General features: G+C 46.1%; 1 protein-coding gene across 1 annotated transcript in view; it reads right to left on the bottom strand.

The window, feature by feature from the left end:
* The window catches only part of LOC146073992 (tetraspanin-11-like), a 61,731-nt gene that overhangs the window by 12,112 nt on the left and 23,963 nt on the right, over nucleotides 1-25,656 (bottom strand). The window contains exons 4-6 of the mRNA XM_083181641.1: nucleotides 4,076-4,150; nucleotides 1,940-2,044; nucleotides 419-577 (exon numbers count right to left, since the gene is read on the bottom strand). Coding sequence (XP_083037767.1) covers nucleotides 419-577; nucleotides 1,940-2,044; nucleotides 4,076-4,150 — 339 coding nt within the window. The remainder of the gene's footprint in view (nucleotides 1-418; nucleotides 578-1,939; nucleotides 2,045-4,075; nucleotides 4,151-25,656) is intronic.

The raw sequence follows: 25,656 nt of genomic DNA, 5'->3' as shown, positions 1-25,656 counted from the left end.
TGAGCGGCTTTCAGCTCAAAATCGCCCAGTGTGTACGGGCCTTTACTGTTATTCAATGTTTGATACTAATCTGTAAAATTGTGTACAATCAAAGTGTAACCTTAAAACCATCCCAACATGTATTGAGTCACCAATTGAATGAATTCAGGTGAATCAATAGTTGGTTCATATGTATGGCATTGGTCAGTTTCACAGGGTATAATGTATATTATCCATATCAATCTTCAGATGTATAATGATTATCTGAAAAGTTAACCTCCCAATTCACACAATGATGTTTGCCAATGAATAGTGAAGAAGATAAAATGGGAAAATGTAGACCAAGTGCTACAATAGGGATGGCTCCACCTGCGTGCAGACTGTGAAGGTACTAATTCGAAGTCAAATAAAACTAAACTTTTTTTTAAAATGTACTCACCTCTTCTTTGTATATATTAGAGGGGTGGTCCCGTATTCCGCAGTTTAAAGTCATTGTTTTACAGCAACTGTCTGGGACCTTTCTGCCACCTGCAGCAGATGTATTAATATATAAGCTGTAACTCCAGTCCTCATAGCTTTTGCTGCCACAGCACCTAAACTGAGAGACGGATAAAGGTCAATAGTGATTGAAGAGACAATTTGTCTTTAAATCAATAAAGTTAGAAGCTGACTTGTACCAGCTCAGCAGTAGTCATGTGCCGTTAATCTACAGTGCATATAACTGGTATGGAATTGTGTCAGTAGCGGTCACATCTGACTGAATGGTGGTTGCAATATTGTCTGGCTTTAAGACATGGCGTAAGTTCATCATAGATATATATCTAACAGAACTCAGCCACAGAAGCGATATCAATGGCTTTCAACTGATGGATTTAAACTTGCAGGGGAGGGGAGGTGCCCCCTTGGGAGCAGGAGCCCGGCAGCATACGATTCCATTGCCTCACAGAGATTTGCCTCTGCTTTAAGATCTACAGGCATAAAATACAGTATGAGCATTATGATTACTGGTCTCTTGTACACAGAGCCATCTTTAGGGACACTGGTCAGCTGCTCAGAGACCCATGATTCTATTGGCCTTTGTGCAGTGGTGGGGCTTGGTCAACCGACAAACAGGCTGAGCCGCAAGGCCAGGCCCTCGTGACCTGTGCCATGCCCCCTTCATAGTGACCACGCCCACTAGTAGTGCGCATGCAATAGAATGCCAAGCATCTTTTAGAAGGCCAGTCCATTGCTGCCTTCAATTTACTACGACCTGCTGACACTGGAATCACACAGGGGTTATAGATAATAATGAAGCCCAGGGTTTACTCTATGAGCTGCTGACATGTTATTACTGTCCCACTTTTAAGTTACTGTACATTTTAGGGGGAGATGTATCAGACCTTTGAGGGAGATAAAGTGGAAAGGTTGTCCATAGCCACCTATTACTTTTCAGTTACCATTTATCTAGCACAGATTATAAAATGGCAGTTAGCAGCTGTCTGGGCATTTTCTCCACTTTATCTCTCTCAAGGGATTGACCCTGTCCATAGAGGGGGTTACAGAAAGTGCAACAGTAACATGATGGGAATGTGGAGCACATGACGTGGTCAAATAGGTTTATGGTCCAGATGTATCAAGTTTCAGAATCTGACAAAGTGGAGAGTGATAAACAACCAACCAATCAGCTCCGACCTGTCATTTTTCAAAACCAGCCTGTAACATGACAGGTAGGAGCTGATTGGCTGGTTGTTTATTACTCTCCATGATATCACTTTTTGAAGCTTCATACATCTGTTCCATGTCTTTATTCATTTGTTTTTGAAATATATAGCTTGTAACAAGGGAACTCAGGGGATATTGGGCCTTATTCAGGCTTGTTTGCTAGGCTGCATGTAATCGCGTTATGCGTTGCCTTTGTGGCCCTTTAAGTTAAAGTAACATTGCACTCCATGTATCATAATGACATGAAGCTACTTACGTCTTGTTGTAGATGATCAATGGCCAATGTTGTATCTTCCATCCCGGCCTGAGCATAATTATTTGTAATTGTCTCGTTAAGACTTTCTTTAAGTTCTTCACTTATCTAATAGGAAAAGGGAATGTTAAATATGTTTCATATACTGCAGTGCAGACAATGGGGGTGATTCAGATTGGCAGGGACCGGATTTGGTCCAGGGACCGATGTTGCAGATCTGCACATATGCATCGACGAAAATACACATATGCAGACCTGCAGTGTGAACGCCTTGGCACGCATAACCCTGGCCGAGGCCTTCGCACGCAGCGGTGTGGACAGGGGGCGGGACCATGGGGACACCCAGCGTTTCCTGGGCGTTCCCCCCCAAAAATGGTGGGTGCGCCAAGAAAAACGCTGGGCGTTCCCATGTGAATGCAGGCGTGCCAAAGCCTGCTCAGGGCAGGAGGGTGACATCCTGTGACGTCAACCGCCCAACCCCATCTTCATCCAGGCGTTCGTAAATATAAGTCAGCCTAGATGAATTTGTATTTGGAACCGGTGGAACAATCATCCAATGGTCACCGACGATGAAATGAATTTTCCCCTGTACACTCGCATGGGATTGGCTGTATGAGCACATCGATTCGCATTCAAGTGTGGCTGTTTGCTTGTGGAAGGGAGCTCGCCCGGCGGGCCGCGTCTAACCGCTCAGTAAGCAGCGAATGTATGCTGCTTCCCGAATCACCCCCATTATTTGTGGATAATGATAGAATGATTCCTTTATAGAAAACATGAGTTGTTGTACCTTACTGCATATAACATAAGGATCTATACAATAATGTAGATGCTATTTGTGATTTGATATCAGGGATGAACGATATGGAGCCGATGTTCCATACTGGTGTCCCAGATTATATTTACAGACTGTATTCTACTCCTTACTCCCTACAGCTGCTGCTAAACCCTCAGGTTCTGCCATCTCAGTGTCTTGTCCCCTGATGCAGTAATGTTTGTATACCATGCAGAAGGCCACCTGGTCTGTTAACACCCAGTGCAAACTTTGTAGAGCCCCTTATACAAAGGGTCATGGCCTAAGCCAAAGGGGGCGTGGTCATAATGGAATCCTGTGACATCACTCAGGGACAGTGTATAATCCGCAAAGATTCTGGTCTGATCCCCGAAACAAGTTGCTGCACTGTCGGTTCCGCCTCTTTGGGGTGTAAATGTCACACTGCTGCATCCGGCTGCTGCCACTGTTAAAAAACGTACAGTCACCCAGGTGCCGTCCGGTTTAAGATTGCTCCTATCACCACCTTACAGACCGATCCCTCCAGCGACACCCGGATAATTGCTTGCCATTTGGACTCCATTATTGGGACTACTACTACCAGGATCAGTGCAGGTTATCATCATCCTTTTGGTCCAAAGACCATATTGGTCCATACATTATCAATATCCTTAAAATTTTAATGTGTATCTTTTATTGTGTAATTTGTATTGTGTATTAAATGTAATTTAATGATTCACATGGTTGTTATTCATTGAAAGCACTGCTCTACCCCCCTTTTCTCTTTCTGTATTTTCAAGGGGCTGACCACTCCCTTAAAAAGCAGCAGCTATGAGAGAGCAACTCTGACACCCGCACTCAGTTTTAACTTTGGTTAAATTGTTTCTTGTTCCCTATCAGGACACAAGCGCTGAGGATCCAACTTTTTCAGATTTGAATCCTTTTGATCAGGACACAGGGTAGATGTAGTGATAATGGAGGAGACGTGATAACGTGCCTGGTACTTTATCACCGGCCAATCAACTGTTTTTAAATCCAGCCTGTAACTTAAAAGTCAGGAGCTGATTGGCCGGTGATAAAGTACCAGGCACTTTATTACTTCTCCTCCTTTTACCGCTTCATACATCTACCCCACAGTTCTCATAGAACTCAGATATCTACTGGGCATCCATAGCCTCGGGGAAACGTCTCTATAGAGAGAATATCTATATATTTCTGTATCGCCCTATGAAATGTTGGGAAGCACGTTATTTATTAGGTGCAGTCATTCCTTCATTTTGTTCCTGATCAGTTCCGTCATGGCGAAACTTGGATTTCTTGCTGGATAATAACCAGGAGCCTTTTTCATGTTTATATATAATAATGCTTACTGTGTCATAGTACATGTATGCCAGACCACCCGCTGCAAGTTCTGCCGCATACACTGAAATCAGAATTGACAGATACTGGAAGAGAAAAAGAACACATGAAAGTAAAGGTGAAAACGTGTAAGCAGTTTGCTGAGCTTAGGTTTCAGTCCAATGTTATGTTGAACGATCTACAAAGTCCTTGTTCTTTATTTTCATAAAAAGTCTTTTTAGTTCATAATGATTATGAACTTTTTATGAAATGAACACAAATTTATATATTCTCTCTCTCTCTCTCTCTCTCTCTCTCTCTCTCTCTCTATCTCTATCTATCTATCTATATACAGATGGAGCCGGCCTCAGCTTTGTGATAGAATCGTCAGCCCTCGCCAGCCACCAGGCCCTGCCATCCATTGGAAGGGGGCGTGCGCACACGAGACGCTCACGCATCCTGTTTTGGCGGTGCTCCCTGCTGACGTCTGCCTCCCTGTCCGCCCCCGCCAGAACCCGCCGCCTCCCCGCACCCCCACTAACCCTGCCCGTCTCCCTGAAGCGGAGACGGGCAAGGTTTCCGCCACCCAGCCGCCGAGTGACTGGGACACACATGTGTGTGAGATGCTTGCTTGTCCCAGTCTGATGGAGTCCCTCTCCACCTGGTTTGCCTCTAATTTTTGGGATTGTCCAACCTTTCGCGCCCATATGATGAAACGCGTCGGTTTTCTATCCATCTTGAAAGGACAAATCCATGGACACGGTGTCTGATTTTATGTTTTACTTTATGTTTTAATACATTTTATAAAAATTGTCCCACTGTAAAATTGTTTACTAAGATGGAGGCTATGGTTTAAATATAAGCAGGGGCTCTGTACTCACTAAATTAGCTAATAAAAAACAGTGGAGATTGAGGACCTTATTTTGGTCTGAATGCTAATCTGCAAAATTAGCAGTTTTGCGCATTGATTAAACTCCGCCCGTATGAACGCCGCCCCCTCACATGTCCAGTTCCCCTGCACGCGTGCAAATGGATGTTTAGCATAAACATCCATTTGCAGGTTGCATGCGGGGAGGAAATCATTCCTCCCCGCATGCATTTGATGGTCTCGTTGCCGACCATCAAATGATTTCTACAGCACTCACAGACCTAAGACACCTCTGTGGTGTGTTAGGTCTGCGGGCATCCTGTGCGGGAAGCGGGCGGTCAGCTGACATCCGCTGGCATCAGCTCAGCACAAGCCTCTCAGCCTCTGACCTCTTGTGCAGTCTCATGGGACTTAGTCAACTCCCAGTAATGCACTGCACTGTGCAGTCAGTGTCCCTGGGCTCCCGATGCTCAGCACCATTAATAATTTTCACATTGGCAGGTATGGGAAGCTGCAGCACTACCCCAATCCCATGCACAAGACCTTTATCTAAATTGAAAAAAAATAAAAAATACATGCCAACCACAGGGTCCCCTGGATAGAGGGGTCCCAGTAGTACTAACCCTTTGAGCCCCACCCCTTAATCCTGCCCTGCTGCCAGTGGCATATCTATAGTGAGAGCAGTGTGCACGGTGAACAGGGGCCCGAAGGCAGACATTTTTCCAGCGATCTATGCATGTACATTGGAATCTGAGTGCTCCAGTGCTCCTGGCACCGCCGATGAAAAAGAAACGGCAGAGCAAATCTTTGAAAAGCTGCGGGAGATCTTCGAATCAAAGACAATAGCAGATTTGAAGAGCCGCCTGTACTCAAGAAAACAGCGACCGAATGAACCTCTGCGGGAATATGCGCTAAGCTTACAGGAAGCCATGAAGGCCATACAGCTGAGGGAAAAGACACCAAAGGAACAGGTGGATGAAACATTAACCAACCTCTTCATTGAAGGAGCGTGGGAGGAGGCGGTCAAGTCCCAATTGCGCATGTGGAGGCGACAACAACCTGACAGCTCCTTCGCCAAATTTAAGGAGACTGTCCTACAAATCCTGGGCATGAACCAGAGTGGTCGGGATGAAGATGAGGACTCAATAGAAGGGGAAGCCTGCTACCAGGCCCCAAAAGGGCAAATCACAGACGCCCTATACCCGAACAGAGCAGTTACCCAACAGGCACAAGCCCCCGCAGAACCGAGCCCACTCGAAGTGCTGACCCGCCAGATGTCCGAATTAACGCGTAATGTGACGTGCATGTCGCAAAAGCTAGAAGACTTGGACAGAAATCAAGAAAGAAACCGACGCAGAAAATGGCGTCAAGATCGTGACACAAGGAACCGTCCGTGGCGGGAGGTGACCCGAGAATCGAACCGACAATCCACCAACAAGTATGATCTACAAGGCCGACCAATTTGCAGAAGGTGCCACGAGAGTGGGCACATTGTGAGGTACTGCCCAAACCCCACCTCCAGACAAGAGGATCCCGAGGCAAGAGACAGACTTTCAAGAGAAGCCCCCAAAACAATAGGGCAGAACCAAGTCCGAGTGAATGTGCCATCCGACGCTGTGGATTGGCGAATCAGAACGAGAAAGTTAACAGGCCAAGTGATGTGGTTTAACGTAGCACGTGGCTATGGAATTATCCGAAGAACAGATAATGGGAGAACCGTATATGTCCACTATACGGCCATCCAGGAGACCCATCGGAATGAATGCTTCCGGACCCTAGCAAATGGAGAGTGGGTCGAATTTGAAATGGCAAGTGGAAGGAGAGGCATCAAGGCCATTAACGTGACAGGCCCCGGTGGTGCTGCGGTAAGAGGCGACAGAGACACAGGTCAGAGTGAACGCCAGCGCTTCACGCATCACTGTGATGACCCACACAGCCACCGGCCATATGGTCAGCAGAACCAAAGGGAAAGAAGACTACAGGAAGGTCTTGGCGAGACAGACAGGCCTAACATGAATTCTCCGCAACCTGAGCAGATGCCCAGACCACCAGAACCTAAAGTCCCCAGGAAGAGGGAATGGCTGGAAACGAGCCAGAGACCAGTCGTGATGACTCAGAGTGAAACAGAGCAGCAGTGCATGGAAGGTGTGGTTAGGCCACAATTTTCTCCAGAGCAGAAGCGTGCTGCTACACAGGGAATGGAAGATGCAGATAACGGAGAAGCCAATCCTCGACTGACAGATGTTGAAGCAACAGACCGAGGAAAGGGCAGTGAAACCGTGCATCACGTGGCAGCGGAAGAGAGGATGGACCGCATGGAACCGAAGGGCTCAGAACCCATTATGCCACTGTCTAAACCCAATGTCCCTACAGAGAACCTAAAGGAAGCTGAGAAGGCCGAAGCCCAGCCTAAAGAAGAGAGGCCCGGTAGCGAGTATGAGTATACAACGATTTCGAGTGAAAAATTCCTATTCTTGATGCAACAGGCCATCAACAGGTCCAAGAAAAGGCAGAGAGAGGAAGCACGTGCTCAATGCCGACCGCATGCAGTGATTTAAGGTGCAGTCGAAGAATACTGTTGAAGGGGAGAGAAGACTTGCCTGAGGCGGAGGAGCAGGGAACCCGGGGGGACATGCCTCTGCACAACCCAGGCCCCATAGTTGACAGGCTTTTACCAGGCTTAGGTAACCCGCCCTGAATGTAATTGTAAATGCTTTAATGTATGGATGTAAGGCAGAAATGTAGAAATGTTTTACAGTTTATAGGTAATGTTATCTTGGAATGCTTTGTTTCTAAATGAGAGACTGTAACAGGACATTTGTTACTTCAGCCGCCATGCCCGCGGACGGGCATTCTTCCAGCAGGGAAGCATGTGGCATCCCAGAATTGGGGGTACCCTTGTCTTTATGCCACAGACTTACTGGTGGCCAGCACTAACTATGTTTGTACATAACTGCAGCCCATGCTGCTCCCAGGAACTGTTACAACTTGTGCTTCAGGTGTTAGCTCCCTGTACTATGTTGCTAGGCAACCACCCTGCAGTCTACACAGGAGGAACGTTAGGACCCAGCAAGGTGCTGGGAGAAAGCAGGAAGTTGAGCCCTGCCTGTTGCTGGGCAGATTGGAGTGTAACCAGTTTGCTGTGAGCAGTGAGAGGAACCAGGAAGGCAGTCAGGAGAAGTGTGCCTGGGAGTAAGGAGTAAGCAGCACGTTACGCTGGGCGTGCTGAGGAGGGTGGTGAAGAGTGGAGCAGAGGCAGGACAGAGCAGCCAGAGAGAGACTTCTGCAGCAGCTTCCCAGTGGTGATTGATGGTTGGGAGAGAGGGAGAGAGCCTGCAGCCCACACTCGTGTAGAGACGCCATTCACACAGCAGCAGTGATTGACAGCAGGCAGACCGGCCTGCAGGGAGACGTGACTGACAGGAGTCAGCAACAGCACCCGGTGTGCAGGTACCATACTACCACTCCACACTGACACTGTCCTCCATTTCACGCCACAAGTTAACCCAGCACAACGCCATTTTTAGCCTGAGGCACAGTCCACCTTGCAGTGACTGCCTTTACCATCACCCTTTCAGTTATTGGAAACCTTTTGAGAAGTAACCCCAGTGTTGGCATTGTGCCAGAGCTCAGGACATAACTTGCCTTGGATTACAACTCCTTGTATTAGCTGTTACTTCAATTTACGGTGCACCTAGGCCAAAAGGTACCTAGGACCAACAATAGAACTGCGCAGTTCAGGGACTTACTCTTTCGCCACTGGACAATTATTGTTAGTGATATATGGTTTAATATGCTGCATATTATTGTCAGTCATTTAAATGTCATTACAAATCTTTTGATTGAGGGTTGGAATTGTTTGCACTGTAGTCTTATGACATTGGTGACGCAGTATACCGTGCGAGTTGCGGTCCACAGAGGTTACCTGTGGCCCCATTGCGCACGATATCTTCTTGACGGAGTATCTTTATTCTTCCATCTTTACCTGAATTCATTGTGAATAACAGTGCATTGCATTTGTTGCAGCGTATTGTGTGAAGTGTGGCCTACCTGTGCCACAGTGGCCCCATCGCACACAATATCATAGAAGGGAAACTGTCCTCATTCGTAAACTGTTAATTGTCATTATTGTATTGTTTAATTATTTCATAGCGGTGATCCACGGTCCTTTTGCTACTAAAATAAATCCTTTTGATCACCGTCCTCACGTGTGGTGACCATTCTGTGTGGTTGTGTTGGGGTATTGTCTTCCCGTGGTGCCTTTGTCCCTCCGCCCTCTGAATTGCAGGCGAGTGAAGCAGTCAGGTAGCCACCAAGCAGTGCCGAGAGGAGAACAGGAACATCAGGTAACGGTCACACACCTGCACGCAGTCTGACAACATCACACTGGCATCGCTCCTGGCAGAGAGGAGGGAGCCCCGCTGGTGAGGCTGCACATGGACCTCCTCCTCTCTTAAGACACCCATGGTTACTGCCCACTAATGCTAACCCCAACCTAATGCTGGTCCCAATGGACATGCCCCTTCCAACTTATATCTCTGCCCCACCTTCAGTACTTTACAGTTTTGTCAAGGTGCAAATCAGTCCAATTATTTTAAATCTTCCAAATATGTAAATGTGATTCTAGGATAAGATCTGTTGATAATTACCAGATCAGTTTAACATTTGACATATTCATATTAGACAGATCATTTTCTAAATGGTAATGTAGTGTTGCCAGGCAGTGTGACAGATGGTGCAAATCAGCGATGCCACGTGCAGCATTTTATTTAGTATTTTGATTAACAAGCGGCACTTCAATGCCAGTGCATAGCAATGCGGAACTTTCAAATTTACGTACAATAATAATAATAATTTAATTTATACATATCAAATTGGACCTCACTCTGTAAATAAAAAAAACATTTAAATATTTACCAGTAATAATTATCCTGTATAAATAAAGACTAACAAATTCATGCGTTGCTCCCTTCAGCCGTACACTGCCACCGGCGCTGAAATTACTGCTATGTCGCTTCGCCATTTTGTCATGCTGGTAACTAGTCATCTATATACTGTATATGTCTAGTGTCTGTCTGTGTGTCTATGAAACACTGCCATCTGTTGGCAGTGAGTGAAACTACATCTCTTTCTCTCTCACACATGCACAAACACAGAGGCAATCACAAGGCAGCGGACTAGCTTTCGAAGCATTTGCTTCGAGTGGGTTTACTAGTACAGAATATCTATGTGCTGTAATCTCCCGTTTGCAAAGTAAGAATATTAAGAAATTGATTTTGGGAACTCAATAAAATGTGGACCGGAAATGAAAGAAATCATTTTATCGTAACACAAAATCATCGTTGTAGCCACAAAATCGGCAACAGTATGTCGAACAGAAGCACTATTTGTAACACAACATTGAAATGGAACATAAACAAAACTGGTACATCTTTAAAATAATGACAGTTGCAGAACAGCGGCAAACAAAATAATTGTTACTCCCCAGATTCTGACATACATAATTACATAATAAGTTCTTTCCATCACATTATACATAATAGATAACATTTTCAAAACAGCTAAAACATTAAACAGAACTAGTTCTCCTGTCCCTTTGAAATAACAAATAATTGCACAAATCCCTGCTGTGTTGTGTACTTACAGTACTATTAGAATTGTTCAGAATACAAGCAAGAAAAGTAAAGAAATATTTCAATGCAGCATAAATAGCTTCAATTCATACTGTTGAGGTGTTTTTACTTTGTACAGGATATTTTTTGTTAGGTTACATTATATTTAATGAGTAAGAAATACATACTCGCTTTCTTAGGAGGGGGACACACTAGGACAATACTGGGATCATTTGCTGTATTGGAACGTCAGATCACCCCAATCCCAACTACTGTATCCCCATTTTGATGAGACAGTACTGATTCGCTGACCACAAAAGGCTAAGGGGTTAGCTGCGGGTGGGACTTAACATAAGGGGTGGTGTGGGGGTGTGGTATAGCAAGAGGTGTGTAGGGGGCGTGGCTACAGGATCACATCCTTATGCTGCCTGCTTTTCAATGCTAAGATTACTGTCATTGGACAATGGGGGCATGGCTATGATGATACGATTGAGGGCAAAACGAGTCATCACCCGTGGTGTTAGCTGAACCCACCCAGCTCCAGGAGACTTGACCAATCTTCCAGGTTGCCAGGAGTGCCTCCGAATTTTTGGGAGCCTATAATTAATTGTCACTAGGATATGCTGGCGTTGATATTAATAAGTATACTTTGTAGTACCTTAAATTTGTTAAATGTACTGTAGAGCCCCCAGTTCACATTATGCCACACAGAAACCCCAGTACCATATGCTACAGTGCCTTCCATGCTGGTGATGTACCGTAGTTATGTGGGAACTTGTACATTGCGCTGCTGCAAGCATACAACATAATGATTATGACAGACATCAGCATTATCCAGCCGCTATCTCCAGCTGAAAGTACTTCATTAGGTTTGTACGGTGGCATATTTAGAATGGGTGCAATGTGCGCAGTGCACACGGGCCCATACCGCACATACTGCACCCAATTTTTAATACTTCGGATTGAAGCTATGATGGCAACAGCGCTGCCTGAATCACCGGAAAAATGGCCGCCGCACCATTTTTGCAGCAATGTGCTGCAGAGTCTGAGCGCTCTAGTGCTCAGACTCTACCGCTCTGTGCAGTGCGACGTTGTGGCCAGGAGAGAGGAAGGAGCCCTGATGGAGGAAGCTGCACATGGGCCTCCTCCTCTTTTAAATCGCCCCTGGGTTTGTAGCTATATTATAGCAAGTTGCCACTATTTACTGTAGTCTCATTGTGACATTTTCATTTTTTTCTCTATTGCAAGAAAGAAGACAATAAATGAAAAGGGAAAACACAAGTTGTGGAGGTACAGGGTGAGATGTATTAAGCTGCAAACACTGATAAAGTGGAGAGTGATAAACTACCAGCCAATCAGCTCTTACCTTTCATTTTTCATGTTACATAGCCTGTAACATGGCACTTAGAAGCTGATTGGCTGGTGGTTTATCACTTATCACTCTCCATCTTATGACTTTTCAAGCTTAGTAAATCTGGCCCACAGATTGTGTATTTAATTCTACACTCATTGTAGAAAAAAGTGATGGAACACTGACAGCAAATAGAGCAATGAGATTTTACTGCAGTCAGTACTTTATGTCATGGTCCACCATGACTGCATACACCCTTCTTGCCAAACTGTTCACAAGTTCCTCTAAAAGTGTAGGAGGTATGTTTTGCCATTCCACCTTAAGTATAGGGACCAACTGTGACACTGAAGGTTAGGTTGGCATAGAACGCACCTATCGCTCCAATTCGTCCCAGAGGTGGGGTTAAGAAATAGACTCTGAGTTGTGCAGTCCACCCAGGTTTCCAAATTTTTTGTAAAGAAAAGCCGAAAAAGCCCCACAGCATAACTAGTGGCGTAACTACTGTAAGGCAGCCCCAGCAGCTACTTGGGGGAACAAGCGGCAGTGGGGTCTGTGTGGGAGTCAGCACCCGCTCATGGCAAACCATGAATAGATTTTAGCCAGCAGAAATATAGTCTGAATCACAGATACAGCATACGGATGAATCCGTCTGTACTAATAATGGAAAGCGAACAGATTTGATTTCTGTGGGCTGTAGGGCTGTGTGCTCAGCAGAAATATGTGCATTTGACATCTCATAAGGAGACATTAATTCTTAGAAGAAAACGAGTGGGATCAGACTTTAACAGTGGGACTCACCTTCACAGAAGAAAAGAGTCGGCTTATCGCCGAGACACCTGCCGAGATGAAAGAGCCGCGATTGGTATATTTAGCGCGCTACGTGCATGGGTAATCATGGAATTAAATTCTGTACTGAAATCTAAAAAGGGAACTGTACCCACACTGAAAAATAGATGGTAACGTGCCGTTATAACTTGTATTAACCACTTAAATGGCTAATAGTTTATTGCCAAAATATGCTCAGAGGCTATTGCTTTCTTATGATTGAATTAGATCAAAAACACCTATTTAAAATGTATTCAATGGCATTTAGTATATATATATAGAGAGAGAGAGAGAGAGAGAGAGAGAGAGAGAGAGAGAGAGGAGAGAAAGCACGGGCAGTCAGAGGGTGTGGTATAGAGTTCCGACAGTGCAGGTGAAGATAGGGACCAGATTTATTCCATAAAGGTCAGGTCAACATTTCGGGGACTTAACCCTGGTGTCAGGACATGAAAATCAGTATATACTGATTTTCATGTTCTGACGAAGGGGCCACGTCTTCAAAACTAATTATGCAATTTCAGCAATACTGTATTTGTATATTCCTTCTCTTATGCTATAGACGTCAATAATGGTCTTACTTTAGTACAAACTCCCCATTATGGTTTTTAAAGGGATCTTACTATTTTTTTTTTCATTTATATGTGTATATAAGTAGTCATTGATTAATTAAACAACAGGAAGTGAGGTAAGTTCATGCCAGTTTGTCCCCACCCCCTGAGGAAGTCATATGTGATGAAACATGTTGGGCAGCTTCTGAGACCTGCCTCACTCCCTACATAAAAGCTAAGCGTTCTCTTTTCTAACATTTTTATCCCATATATGAAATTTGTTCTTATACATTTATTGTGATTTAAAAAAAAAAAAAAAATAATAATTCATCACTCTTACTTTTTATGCTGTGTTTTTATGTGCACTCTCTGTAACCCCCTCATTGGATGAAAAAAATGTCCTTATCTGTTTATATGCATAGTCTTATTACTCATATACTTAAAACACACGTTGCCGAGTTCCAAAATATCCTAACCATCGATTATACAGTGCTTAGACGGTCCACCACCGTTTTCATATTGGACTCGTGCTGACGCCCCAAAATTTAGGGGGTGTTTCTTTTATTTTGACTCTGTCCCACTGTTTTACCTATCTTGGCGCTGAATCCCATTTCTTTTTTGTATCTCTCTCTCTCTCTCTCTCTCTCTCTCTCTCTATATATAGATATATATACCTTATGGCAGTGGTTCCCAAACTGTGCGCCTAGGCTCCCTGGGGTGCCTCGGGACACTTGCAGGGGTGCCTCGGGTTGGTCGTCCAGGACCAATTCAAATTATTTATGATAAATTATTTCTGGACATAACCAGTGCTGGTGGCTGCCAATCATAAAATGTGTACAATCAGAAACAAATCCTGCCCTTTACCACATAACTGACAATCTACTTAATTTAATATATATTTTTTGGGGTGCCTTGGAAAAATTCTGATACTCTAGGGTGCCGTGATTACAAAAAGATTGGGAACCCCTGCCTTATGGGGACACACTGGGGCCGGCAGTGGCGCAGTTGCATCTCTCTGCAGGAACCGGGTGGAGCTACCTTCCCTGGCTGCCTTATCATTGAAACCAGCAGTGGGCAGGAGGATCAATATGAAACTGGCGGCTGCTGCAGGATCACATGCCAGCATCTGCTCAGTAGGCGCGTAATGTGATCATGTGATGGAAAGTCCAGGCTGGCGTGGTTAAATCTAATGAGAATACACTAACTGCTTTGGGGCTCATCTACATTTGGATATAAGTAATTTTAAATTGCACAGCCATCCTTCTATATCACCCAACATAACCCTCTCCAGGAGGGACACAATGCTTTGTTTCTGGACTTCCCTCTGAATGTATGATTACCATCACCTGTTTTGAACAGTTTAAGTAATAAGAATGGTATCCAAACACAGGTTATGGCAATCATAAATTAAGAGGGAAGCCCAGAAACAGAGTAATGTGTCCTTCCTGGAGAGGGTCATGTTGGGAGGTATGCGCTTGTAGGTGCCACGTTCACATCCTCTTTTCACAATCTCTCCATATATGGAACTAGACACAACCTTTGGGTGGAGCATGACACGCTCCCTCAAGGGGGCGCTGTTCAAAATTCTATTGACAACTATAATCTCCCTGAAACTAGTTTTCAAAAGTAGGCAAGTATGTATATAAATTGTCTCCATCATCTTACAGTACCCTGCATTCAATCAATATATTTATCTTCTGTAGTGATTGACCCCAGCTCAGGATAATTTTCAACCCCTGCTCTAACCCTGCACACAGGACCTCTACTCTTGTAAAGTGCAGCTGGGTATAACTGGGGGCCTTATTCTAGTTCACTCTTTGAGGCAAATTCCTTCTCAGATGGACAAAACCATGTGCACTGCAGGGGGCAGATGTAACAGGTGCAGATAGAATTAGATTTGGGTGAGTTATTTTGTTTCTGTGCAGGGTAAATACTGACTGCTTTATTTTTACACTGCAATATAGATCTCACTTTGAAGAAAAACCCCACCCAAATCTAACCCTCTGCACATGTTATATCTGCCCAACCTGCAGTGCACATGGTTTTGTCCATTTGAGAAGGAATTTGCCTCTAAGAGTGAATTAGAATAAGGCCCTGGGTTCTATGTATCATTGTGTTTCCATATAGATGAAGTTCCATGTTAGAGGGAACTGCACTCCATGAAGAGCTGTTTGTAAGTGTAAATGCTCCTGTTTTACAGCACAAAGTACATGCTGGTACAAGTGACCAGATAATGATAACAGGTAGACTAGTGAACCAGGCGTTTGAATTGCAGTTGGTGAATATACACATTTATTTCTGCGCATGCAGTGCTGGACCGCCTACAGCCAATTGGAATCAGCAGGGTCTGCAAAGTCTCATACCTTTAAGATTAGGGGCTGTTGGCCAATATCATGGAACGCAGTTGGTGCAAACATCCATGGGTAAAACCTTCGCTGCGCTCTCTGCAATTCTTCCTGTTCTTTGAAGATCCAGTTTTTACATTCACTTGACAACTTTAAATGTGCTTTCTCCACCCCTAAACCTCATATAAACACCCTCAAAGTAGGTTCCATTCTACCCAGCTCCTTACATCCAAATGTGCAAATTTCCATACCTGACATCACTATCATAAGCTAAAATCGCTTTTTATTAGTACAAAAAATGTCATCATTACACAGGATTGAACATAGAACCCTACAGTATTTTTGCCGATCTCAGATGACATAAGAAAGACCTCATACCTCCTAACATTCACGATCTGTCACGCACATTAAAAAAGGGTTGCGGTCTATGAAAAAGGTGCATGAGCTTTGGAACCTCCCATTTTTGCCACTGTGGGGACATGCCCAGTGCTCGCATGACCCCAGTCCCTCTTCTTAAATGAGTACACAACATCTATTCACTGCAGGGCAACAAGCGACAGAAAGCCTCATAACTATCGGCACCCCATCCCCCCCCCCCCCCCCCCCATAATCTGCATCCTTGGTGTCTGACATTTTGACGGCCTTTTTAACTAGTTTCATTTTATTTTCTCCATTTCAGTGTTTAGTCTTATCCATTAGAAACATAAAACAGTACAATGTTTGTTTTATACTTAGCAACAAGTAAAGCGTAGAACAATCTTACAAAACTCATTTATTGTGTTTTATTATTTTAATATGGTAATAGTTCTAGAAGAATAGTTTGTCACAACAGAAGCTACATTATTAGATCCTTCCAGTGACAGATTGTTCACAGTCTGGGGAACGGGCCCCTTGATAAGACTCTTTCAGATTAGTAAGGGGGAATTATTAAAGTTTTCAATAAGTTAGCACCGTCTTCTGGGGAATCAATGTTCCTTTTAATGTGAATTTTATCTTCCACAATTAGAGCTTCAATTTAGAGACATTATTGTCACTCATATTTTTTTCTAAGTAATTATAAAATCAATTAATTTTAATGTTCATTGTTGTAGCAGCTTTTTTCATGATTCATCTCCTAACTGAATTAACTGTGAAATCACACAAATAGTACCAGCAAGAAACGCAACATGGACTGTCTGTCATGTAGGCACCTGGACAGAGAGAATGAGATGTCCATCCTGAAATATACAAACCCAAGTTCAAGCCGGGTCTCTACAGCAACGTTTGTGTAATGGTCCTGTAATGCTGGACCACCTTTGGTCTTCTCAAGACCTGGAGGAATCAGGACCGGGTGCTGTGAGTACAGCTGTCCTGGGCTTCAGCCTCCGGAAGGGCCCGATCAGCTCATTTTTCCCACCGCAACACCCCCCCCCCCCCCCACCTGACTGCCTCTGCTGTGCTACTGCGCAGCGCTCGGTGCAGGTCCTGAAGCACAGGCTTCTTCAATGCAGGATGCCAGCGGGCAATTAAAATGCAGCACCGGCTGGTGAGCCAATCAGAGCTTGTGTACTGGCAGCCACTCTGATTGGCTCACCAGCCGGTGCTGCATTTTAATTGCCCGCTGGCATCCTGCATTAAAGAAGCCTGTGCTTCAGGACCTGCCTGCTGGGGATGAGAGACTCCGAGCAGGAGTCGGGCAGTAAGTGAAGGGAGGGGAGATGAGGGGGGTGGAGAGATAGGGAGAGGGGGGGGAAAACGACTGGAAATCAGTCCAAGGCCCTGAAATTCCAAATGGCAGCCCTGGGCAGGAGAGTCTATCCCATATCTTTCCCAGCTCTGTGCCATGTAGTAACAGTTAGGCGTTTACACCCTGCGCTTCACTTCCCAGTTTCAATTTCACAAACACAATAGTTTAATTAGAATCAACAATTGACTTTATTCCTAATTCGAATAAAAACAGGATAAACACTGAATAGCATGTATAAACTGGAATAGAGTATTAAATGATATACATCTAATACCGGTGTATACATACACATTAGGACTGGGGATCACAGGACAAAACATATAAGTCCAGAATCAGTGCAATATTCAAAAAAGGAAAAAGGGATGACCCAGCTAATTACAGACCTGTGAGCTTAACATCAATAGTGGGTCAATTATTTGAAGGATTTTTAAGAGATGGTATCCAGGAATATTTAGACCTTCATAGTTTACTCAGTACTAACCAGCATGGGTTCGGGAAAAATAGATCATGCCAAACTAGTTTATTAGGCTTCTATGAGGATGTCAGCAAAAACCTTGATAATGGAAACGCTGTAGATGTGGTCTTTCTAGATTTTGTTAAAGCTTTTGATACAGTGCCACACAAGAGATTGATAAACAAAATGGAGGACCTGGGATTAGGTGTAAGAATCTGAAGATGGGTAGGGAACTGGCTGTGTAATAGAGAACAAAGAGTGGTTGTGAACAGTGCCGTATCAAATATGATACCAGTACTACTGTAAGTAGAGTGACACAGGGTTCTGTACTAGGGCCCATTTTATTTGACATATTTATTAACGATATTGGGCTGGAATTATTCAGCAATGTTTCCATCTTTGCTGATGACTCAAAACTGAGTAGAGTTATTAGGTCAACCGAGGATGTCTCCGCGCTTCAGAATGATCTTAATAAACTTGATGAGTGGGCAAAAAAGTGGAAGATGAGGTTCAATGTGGATAAATGCAAGGTCATGCACCTTGGGAGACACAACCAGTGTGCTAGTTATAACCTACGCGTGGAGGCTTTGGGTAATTCAGTACTTGAAAAGGATCTAGGAGTCCATGTACTGTAGATAACAAACTGGGGTGTAGTGCTCAATGTCACATAGCAACAAAAAAGGCCAACAGAATTCTAGCTTGTATTAAAAGGGGCATGGAAACTAGGGACTCAAAAGTAATTATGCCGCTGTACAAGGCATTGGTTAGACCACACCTGGAATATGGAGTAAAATTCTGGGAACCACGCTATAAAAAGGACATCATAGAACTGGAAAAATCCAAAGAAAAGCAACAAAGCTAATTAAGGGAATAAAGAATTTAAGCTACGAGAACAGATTGAGGAAATTGGGACTGTTTACACTAGAGAAGAGACGTTTAAGGGGGGACATGCTCAATATGTACAAATGGTACTTATGTACTAACTGGGCTGCCGATTTTGAAATCGGGTCCATCGCATCGCATCGCATCCGACCATATCGCATGCAATGCGATGCGATGCGATGTGATAGACCCGATTTTTCCATAGGATTCAATGTTAAAATGGACTGAGTCCATTTTAACATGGAATTCAATGGAAAAAGGTGTCCTTTTCATACCCCTACTATCCAAGTGGGCATGGAGTTGGATATAAACCTGTGGCGAGCCCGAAGCGTGGCGAGCGTAGCGAGCCCCGCGAGGGGACACAGAATACCGGCCCCTCGCCACGCTTCGGGCTCGCCACAGGTTTATATCCAACTCCATGCCCATTTGGATAGTAGGGGTATGAAAAGGACCCCTTTTTCCCATTGAATTCCATGTTAAAATGGACTCAGTCCATTTTAACATTGATTCCTATGGAAAAATCGGGTCATCGCATCGCATCGCATGCGATATGGTCGCATCGCATCTGATTGTATGCCTTAAGTTAAGGCATACAATCAAAAAATCGGCAGCCCAGATAATACATAAGTACCGTACAAATAGATCAGGGGCCAATATAAGGAACTGTCAAGCATCCTTTTTACTGCAAGGAAGGATTCTAGGACACGTGGGCAAGAGGGTTTAGATTAGAAGAAAGAAGATTTCGTTCCCTAATAAGGAAAAAATTCTTTACGGTCAGAGCAGTCAAACTATGGAAAGCTCTTCCTGGTGAGGTGGTGTCGGCAGACACAATAAATACTTTTAAAATAAGGTTGGACAAACATTTATTGGTTGAAAACATCCAGGGGTACAAATACGAATCATAATATGTCTTTAAAAATATCAGAATACACTACATATAACATGGGATAAACTAATAAAACCTAGGTTGAACTCGATGGACGCAAGTCTTTATTCAGCCTTATCTACTATGTAACTATGGGCCTTATTCTAGTTCACTCTTTCTGACAAAATCCTTCTTAAGCCCCGTACACACGGGGAGATATATTGCTCAGTTTCTCCTTTTCATCAGCGACCAGAGATGGTCGCTGATGAAAGGGAACCTCTGCCGGCGGTGCCGCAGAGGTAAGAAGCTCGCGATTAGAACGGGGCTGAAAACGGGAGTGCGTACCCAGTGATTTATCGCCGGGGCACACTCCCATCACTGTCAATATGGTCGCCAGCGATCATATTTCCAGCGATTTCAGCCCCTATCGCCCCCGTGTGTACACAGCTTTAGATGGACAAAACCATGTGCACTGCAGGGGGGCAGATGTAAAATGTGCAGAGAGAATTAGATTTGGGTGAGTTATTTTGTTTCTCTGCAGGGAAAATACTGACTGCTTTATTTTAACACGGCAATATAGATATCAGTTTGAAGTACAAACCCCACCCAAATCTAACTCTCTCTGCACATGTTATATCTGCCCCACCTGCAGTGCACATGCTTTTGTGAACCAGAAGCAAGCCCCTTATTTCTTTACAAATACTATAGATCATGCATCCCTTTAGACCATGCATCCCCAGCCAGGCACATATACTGTATATATCAAGCTAAAAAAAAATAAAAACATCAATAAAAAAACATGAAGAATACTGACAATAAAACACTTACAATTGGAGAGAAAAAAATGGTTTAAGCTGAAACTCACCATTTAGGCCTTTTGGAACAAACAGTGACTATATCGCATTTCAGTTTGGGACAATGTTTTATCAAGGTCACACGTGCGCCATTTTGGAAGTATTTGTTCATTCCTACAGTACATGAAATTTTGCAATACCATTATGACTGCTGACATGGGGACTACATCTCATGTCAAGTTGGGATGTGGTCGTTAGGTCGGCACAAGAAAGATCTACAATACAGAAGGTCGACACTGGTTTTTTGATTCTTTCCCCCACTGTGGTTCCAGAACAGGCGGTAGATCATGCCCTACCATCCATTAGGGCATGAAAGGAGAATAGAATAGTGTGTCCAAAGCTTTGCGAGTGCAGCGAGAGATTCAGTGGCGTAACTAAGTTTTGGGCGCCCCCCCCGCCGTTAGGGGGGGGATGCCCCCCCGCCGCCGCCCCGCCAAGCACCCCCAATCCCCCGCCGCCCCGCCCCCCCCCCCCAACCCCCTGCAGTCTTACCTATCGCGCTGGTCCCGGCAGCTCCGTTCTTCTTCTGCTGAGGACCACCACAAAATGGCCGCCCCCATACAGCAGACAATTTCAGAGAACTGTGTGCTATATGGGGGTGGCCATTTTGTGGTGGTCCTCAGCAGAGGAACGGGACCAGCGAGATAGGCAAGTCTGCGGGGGATTGGGGGGGGTGTAACTATTGCACCGCAGCCCCCGGCGCCCCCACATGCACAGCGCCCCCCGCGGTGGTGGTGGCTGCGGTGCTATAGTTACGCCGCTGGAGAGATTCGAAGGGCTGCCGTACACTTAGACAGTGTCCAGAACTAGACGTCTAGATCTAGACACCTAAAAAAATAAAAAATAAAAATAAAATACGTTTTGACCTTCTGCCTGTAGACCTTATGGTGTCGACCTCAGGAGTGTCGACCTTTCTCGGGTCGACCTAACAATCCATAACCGTCAAGTTTTGCCCTGGTAAAATAATATACTTAATGAAATAACTGTATTTCAACATGTTAGATGTATTTTTTATATTTTACAGTGAAGTTGTCTTTTAATTGACCTTAGATACATTTTCTGGTTCCGGTCTTCCCAATCTCTGCCACTATAGTGCAGGCATCATGGATTTCTATGCTGGAGTCCAGATGGGTAAATCCTATTGTCTGAAGCACTCGTTAAGTCACTTCTACGGATTTTGGGAAACTCTGCTTCTAGTTCAAGGCTAAACAGCACGTCCATAGCAGGGAACTACACATCTCAGAATGCACTGCTAGTTTTGTTTTGAATGCATATGTCAGGGAATGCTGGAAAGTGTAGTGCAACAACAGCTAAAGTGGGGCAGGCTGCCTAACCCTGATCTAGATGGAAGTTGGGGATCCCATAACGTTTTCTTGCCATAGCGTCAGTACAAGTTTAACAAATCTGTTCGGAAATCCATTTCATTTTCTACTATTATAGGACTCTATATTGCTATGAATAAAGGCAATGTATTAAGCTGCTGAACACATACCACGGGTGCCTATTTGTGCTCTGGGTTTTGCCTCTGTGTTACCTGTTGGAGTCATATACACACAATACAAAACATGTTGTGTTATTAATAATTCTTTTATTCCCTCTCTGCCCTACTTATGCCTTGTGTGTGCTTCCTAATCCTACACAAACAAGTCCCGCAGGGATAAAGAAAGCCCAAAGACGCCTCGCGGTGTAGCCCTCGCGGGCTCTGATTATCCTCTAAGCAACTGTACTCACTGCAGCCGGCTGTTCTGTATCTAGTGGAGAAGTGGAGCATGTTCCACTCGCTGCGATTCTTATTATTAGCAACTCATAGAAAATGGGACATTTATAGTATTTATCTTTTACGTGTACCAGTCACTATAAATGAGTATTGTAAACTCAACAATGTCTGTTTATTATGCTGGCAATCATGTACCTATTTATTATAAATATAATCCACTAGGTGATTCATCGCGCCCTCCGGGCGCTCTTCACACCGTCGCGAGGGGCTACGCCCCATTAGAAGTAGAAATATATGCAGGGGCGGGCTGGGCCGGGGGGCAGAGTGCCATATGCCCCCCGGGCCGCTTACCCACCCACTGGCTGCGGGCCGTGCTGCGGCTGGATCAGCTTCTCCAGCCCTCCTGCACTGGCCGCGGCTTACAGAACACGGCCGCGGCTACAGGAAAATGGCCGCCGGCCCCCTGCACTGAGGACATGTTCTCAGTGCAGGAGGCCGGCGGCCATTTTCCTGTAGCCGCGGCCGTGTTCTGGAAGCCGCGGCCAGCGCAGGAGGGCTGGAGAAGCTGATCCAGCCGCAGCACGGCCCGCAGCTAGCGAGTGGGTAAGCGCTCTCCCCCCCCCCTCCCTCACCCCAGCATATTTGTTTCTGTCACTGTGGGGGCATATCTGGCACTGTGTGGGGGCATATCTGGCACTGTGTGGGGGCATATCTGGCACTGTGTGGGGGCATATCTGGCACTGTGTGGGGGCATATCTGGCACTGTGTGGGGGCATATGTGTATCTGGCACTGTGGGGGGCATATCTGGCACTGTGGGGGCATATATGTATTTGGCACTGTGGGGGCATATGTGTATCTGGCACAGTGGGGCATATGTGTATTTGGCACTGTGGGGGCATATGTGTATCTGGCACTGTGGGGGCATATGTGTATTTGGCACTGTGGGGGCATATGTGTATCTGGCACTGTGGGGCATATGTGTATTTGGCACTGTGGGGGCATATCTGGCACTGTGGGGGCATATGTGTATCTGGCACTGTGGGGGCATATGTGTATCTGGCACTGTGGGGACATATGTGTATCTGGCACTGTGGGGGCATATGTATCTGGCACTGTGGGGGCATATGTGTATTTGGCACTGTGGGGGCATATGTGTCTCTGGCACTGTGGGGGCATATGTGTCTCTGGCACTGTGGGGGCATATCTGGCACTGTGGGGGCATATGTGTCTTTGGCACTGTGGGGGAATATGTGTCTCTGGCACTGAGGGGGCATATGTGTCTCTGGCACTGTGGGGGCATATGTGTCTCTGGCACTGTGGGGGCATATCTGGCACTGTGGGGGCATATGTGTCTTTGGCACTGTGGGGGAATATGTGTCTCTGGCACTGTGGGGGCATATGTGTCTCTGGCACTGTGGGGGCATATGTGTCTCTGGCACTCTGGGGGCATATGTGTCTCTGGCACTCTGGGGGCATATCTGGCACTGTGGAGGAATATGCGTATTTGGCACTGTGGCAGAATATCTGGCACTGTGGCGGCATTTGTGTCTGGCACTGTGGGGGCATATGTGTATTTGGTACTGTGGCGGAATATCTTGCACTGTGGGGGCATATCTGGCACTGTGGACATCACATTGTGCGGTGTAATGGGCATCATGGTATGGGGCGTAATGGACATTACGGTGTGGGGAGCATTGGGTAATTGCCATCACAGTATGGGGTGTAATGGGCATCAAGGTGTGCAGCATAATGTGTAATTAGCATCACAGTGTGCGGTGTATTGAGTAATTAGCATCGCAGTGTTGGGCGTAATGTGTAACTGGCATCATGGTGTTCAGCATAATGTGTAATTGGCATTACGGCATGTGGCTTTATGTGTAATGGGTATTACAAGGTTCGCTAAAATGTGCAATCTGCAGGTACACAATACAATCATGGTACAGGCAACGCCCCTTATGATAGGCCACGCCCCTAATTTTTCGGCGCGCCTACGGCGCGCAAAAGCATTCCTTCCGACGGTTACTTGGCTGATTATGGGCCAGTGCTCTGGACTTGCCCCCTAGGCTAAAAGTTGCCAGCCAGCCCCTGAATATATGTGAGTATGAGATCTAGTGTAATTGAGATAGAGATCGCAGGGAGAGATAGATCGCAGAGAGAGAGAATCCCTTTTGTGGGCACCCCTCCTCCCACCCGAGACCCCCCCTCCCGAAATTCGCGGGTACCCCTCCCCCACCAGCGACACACACACACACCCCAATTCACGGGCACCCCTCACCCCACCCGTGATCCCCCCCCTCCCGAAATTTGCAGGCACCCCTCCCCCACACCCCCCCAATTCGCAGGCACCCCTCCCCCTACCTGTGACCCCCCCTCCCGAAATTCGCAGGCACCCCTCCCCCCACCCGCGACACCCCCACCCCAATTCACGGGCACCCCTCCCCCCACCCCCCCTTCCGAAATTTGCGGGCACCCCTCCCCCACCCGTGACACACACAAACCCCCCCCCCCAATTTGCGGGCACCCCTCCCACCACCGCGACACCCCCCCTCAATTCGCGGACACCCCTCCTTAAATTTGCGGGCACCCCTCCCCCCACCCGTGACACACACAACCCCCCGATTCGCGGGCATCCCTCCCCCCACCCGTGACCCCCCCTCCCGAAATTGGCGGGCACCCCTCCCCCCACCCGCGCCCCCCCCTCCTGAAATCCGCGGGCACCCCTCCCCCCACCCGCGACAACTCCTCCCGAAATTCGTGGGCACCCCTCCCCCCACCCGCGACCCCCCCTCCCGAAAATCGCGGGCACCCCACCCGCGACCCCCCCTCCCGAAATTCGCGGGCACCCCACCCGCGACCCCCCCTCCCGAAAATCGCGGGCACCCCTCCCCCCACCCGCGACCCCCCTCCCGAAAATCGCGGGCACCCCCCCCCATGTGGGGGGTGCCATGACACTTTCAGCAGGGGCTGTACGCTGAGTACAGAAGTACTCACTGTGGATGTCTGGCCAGGGGCGAGAAGGAGCTGGCAGGAGGAGAGAGTACAGATGAGCCACTGCAGCCTGGTTGCCAAAGTGCACGCTGCTGTCCTCCTGTGTACGGAGCTCCTGGGTCACAGTCAGTGTGCTCGGGTGGAAGGGGTGGTGTTCAGCCGTGGGGCGGGGTTTGGGTGATATTTGGCCAGACATGGGGAGTGGTGGGAGAGTAAGGGGCAGGAGCTTTGTGTAGGACATAGGATGTGTAGAACTTGTAATGCAGGTTCTGCATTGTGGATAACGGTGGATGGGCCTGTCAATCACCCGTGGAACCCCGCCCACCATTACCTACACTGCTTTTGAGTGACGGATCTGGCTAAATATATAAGAGATGGGCGAAATGTAATAGGGTCTGAATTTGTGACTTTTGTGATTAAATCGCCAAAAACGAAATCACACATTTTCCTAAAATCGCACATGTAATAGGGTTGCGATTTGCGGTTAAAAAAAAAATCGCACTTTTTGCAGCAAATTCGCACATTTTGAAATGGCGATTTTTAGTCACACTTCAATTCGCATCCAGATGTTTTCTCA

Source organism: Crinia signifera, chromosome 4 (genome assembly GCF_055691185.1).
Source record: "Crinia signifera chromosome 4, ASM5569118v1, whole genome shotgun sequence".
Classification (NCBI taxonomy): Eukaryota; Metazoa; Chordata; class Amphibia; order Anura; family Myobatrachidae; genus Crinia; species Crinia signifera.
Note: the sequence above shows the minus strand (reverse complement) of the source record. Positions and strands in the feature narration are given on the sequence as shown.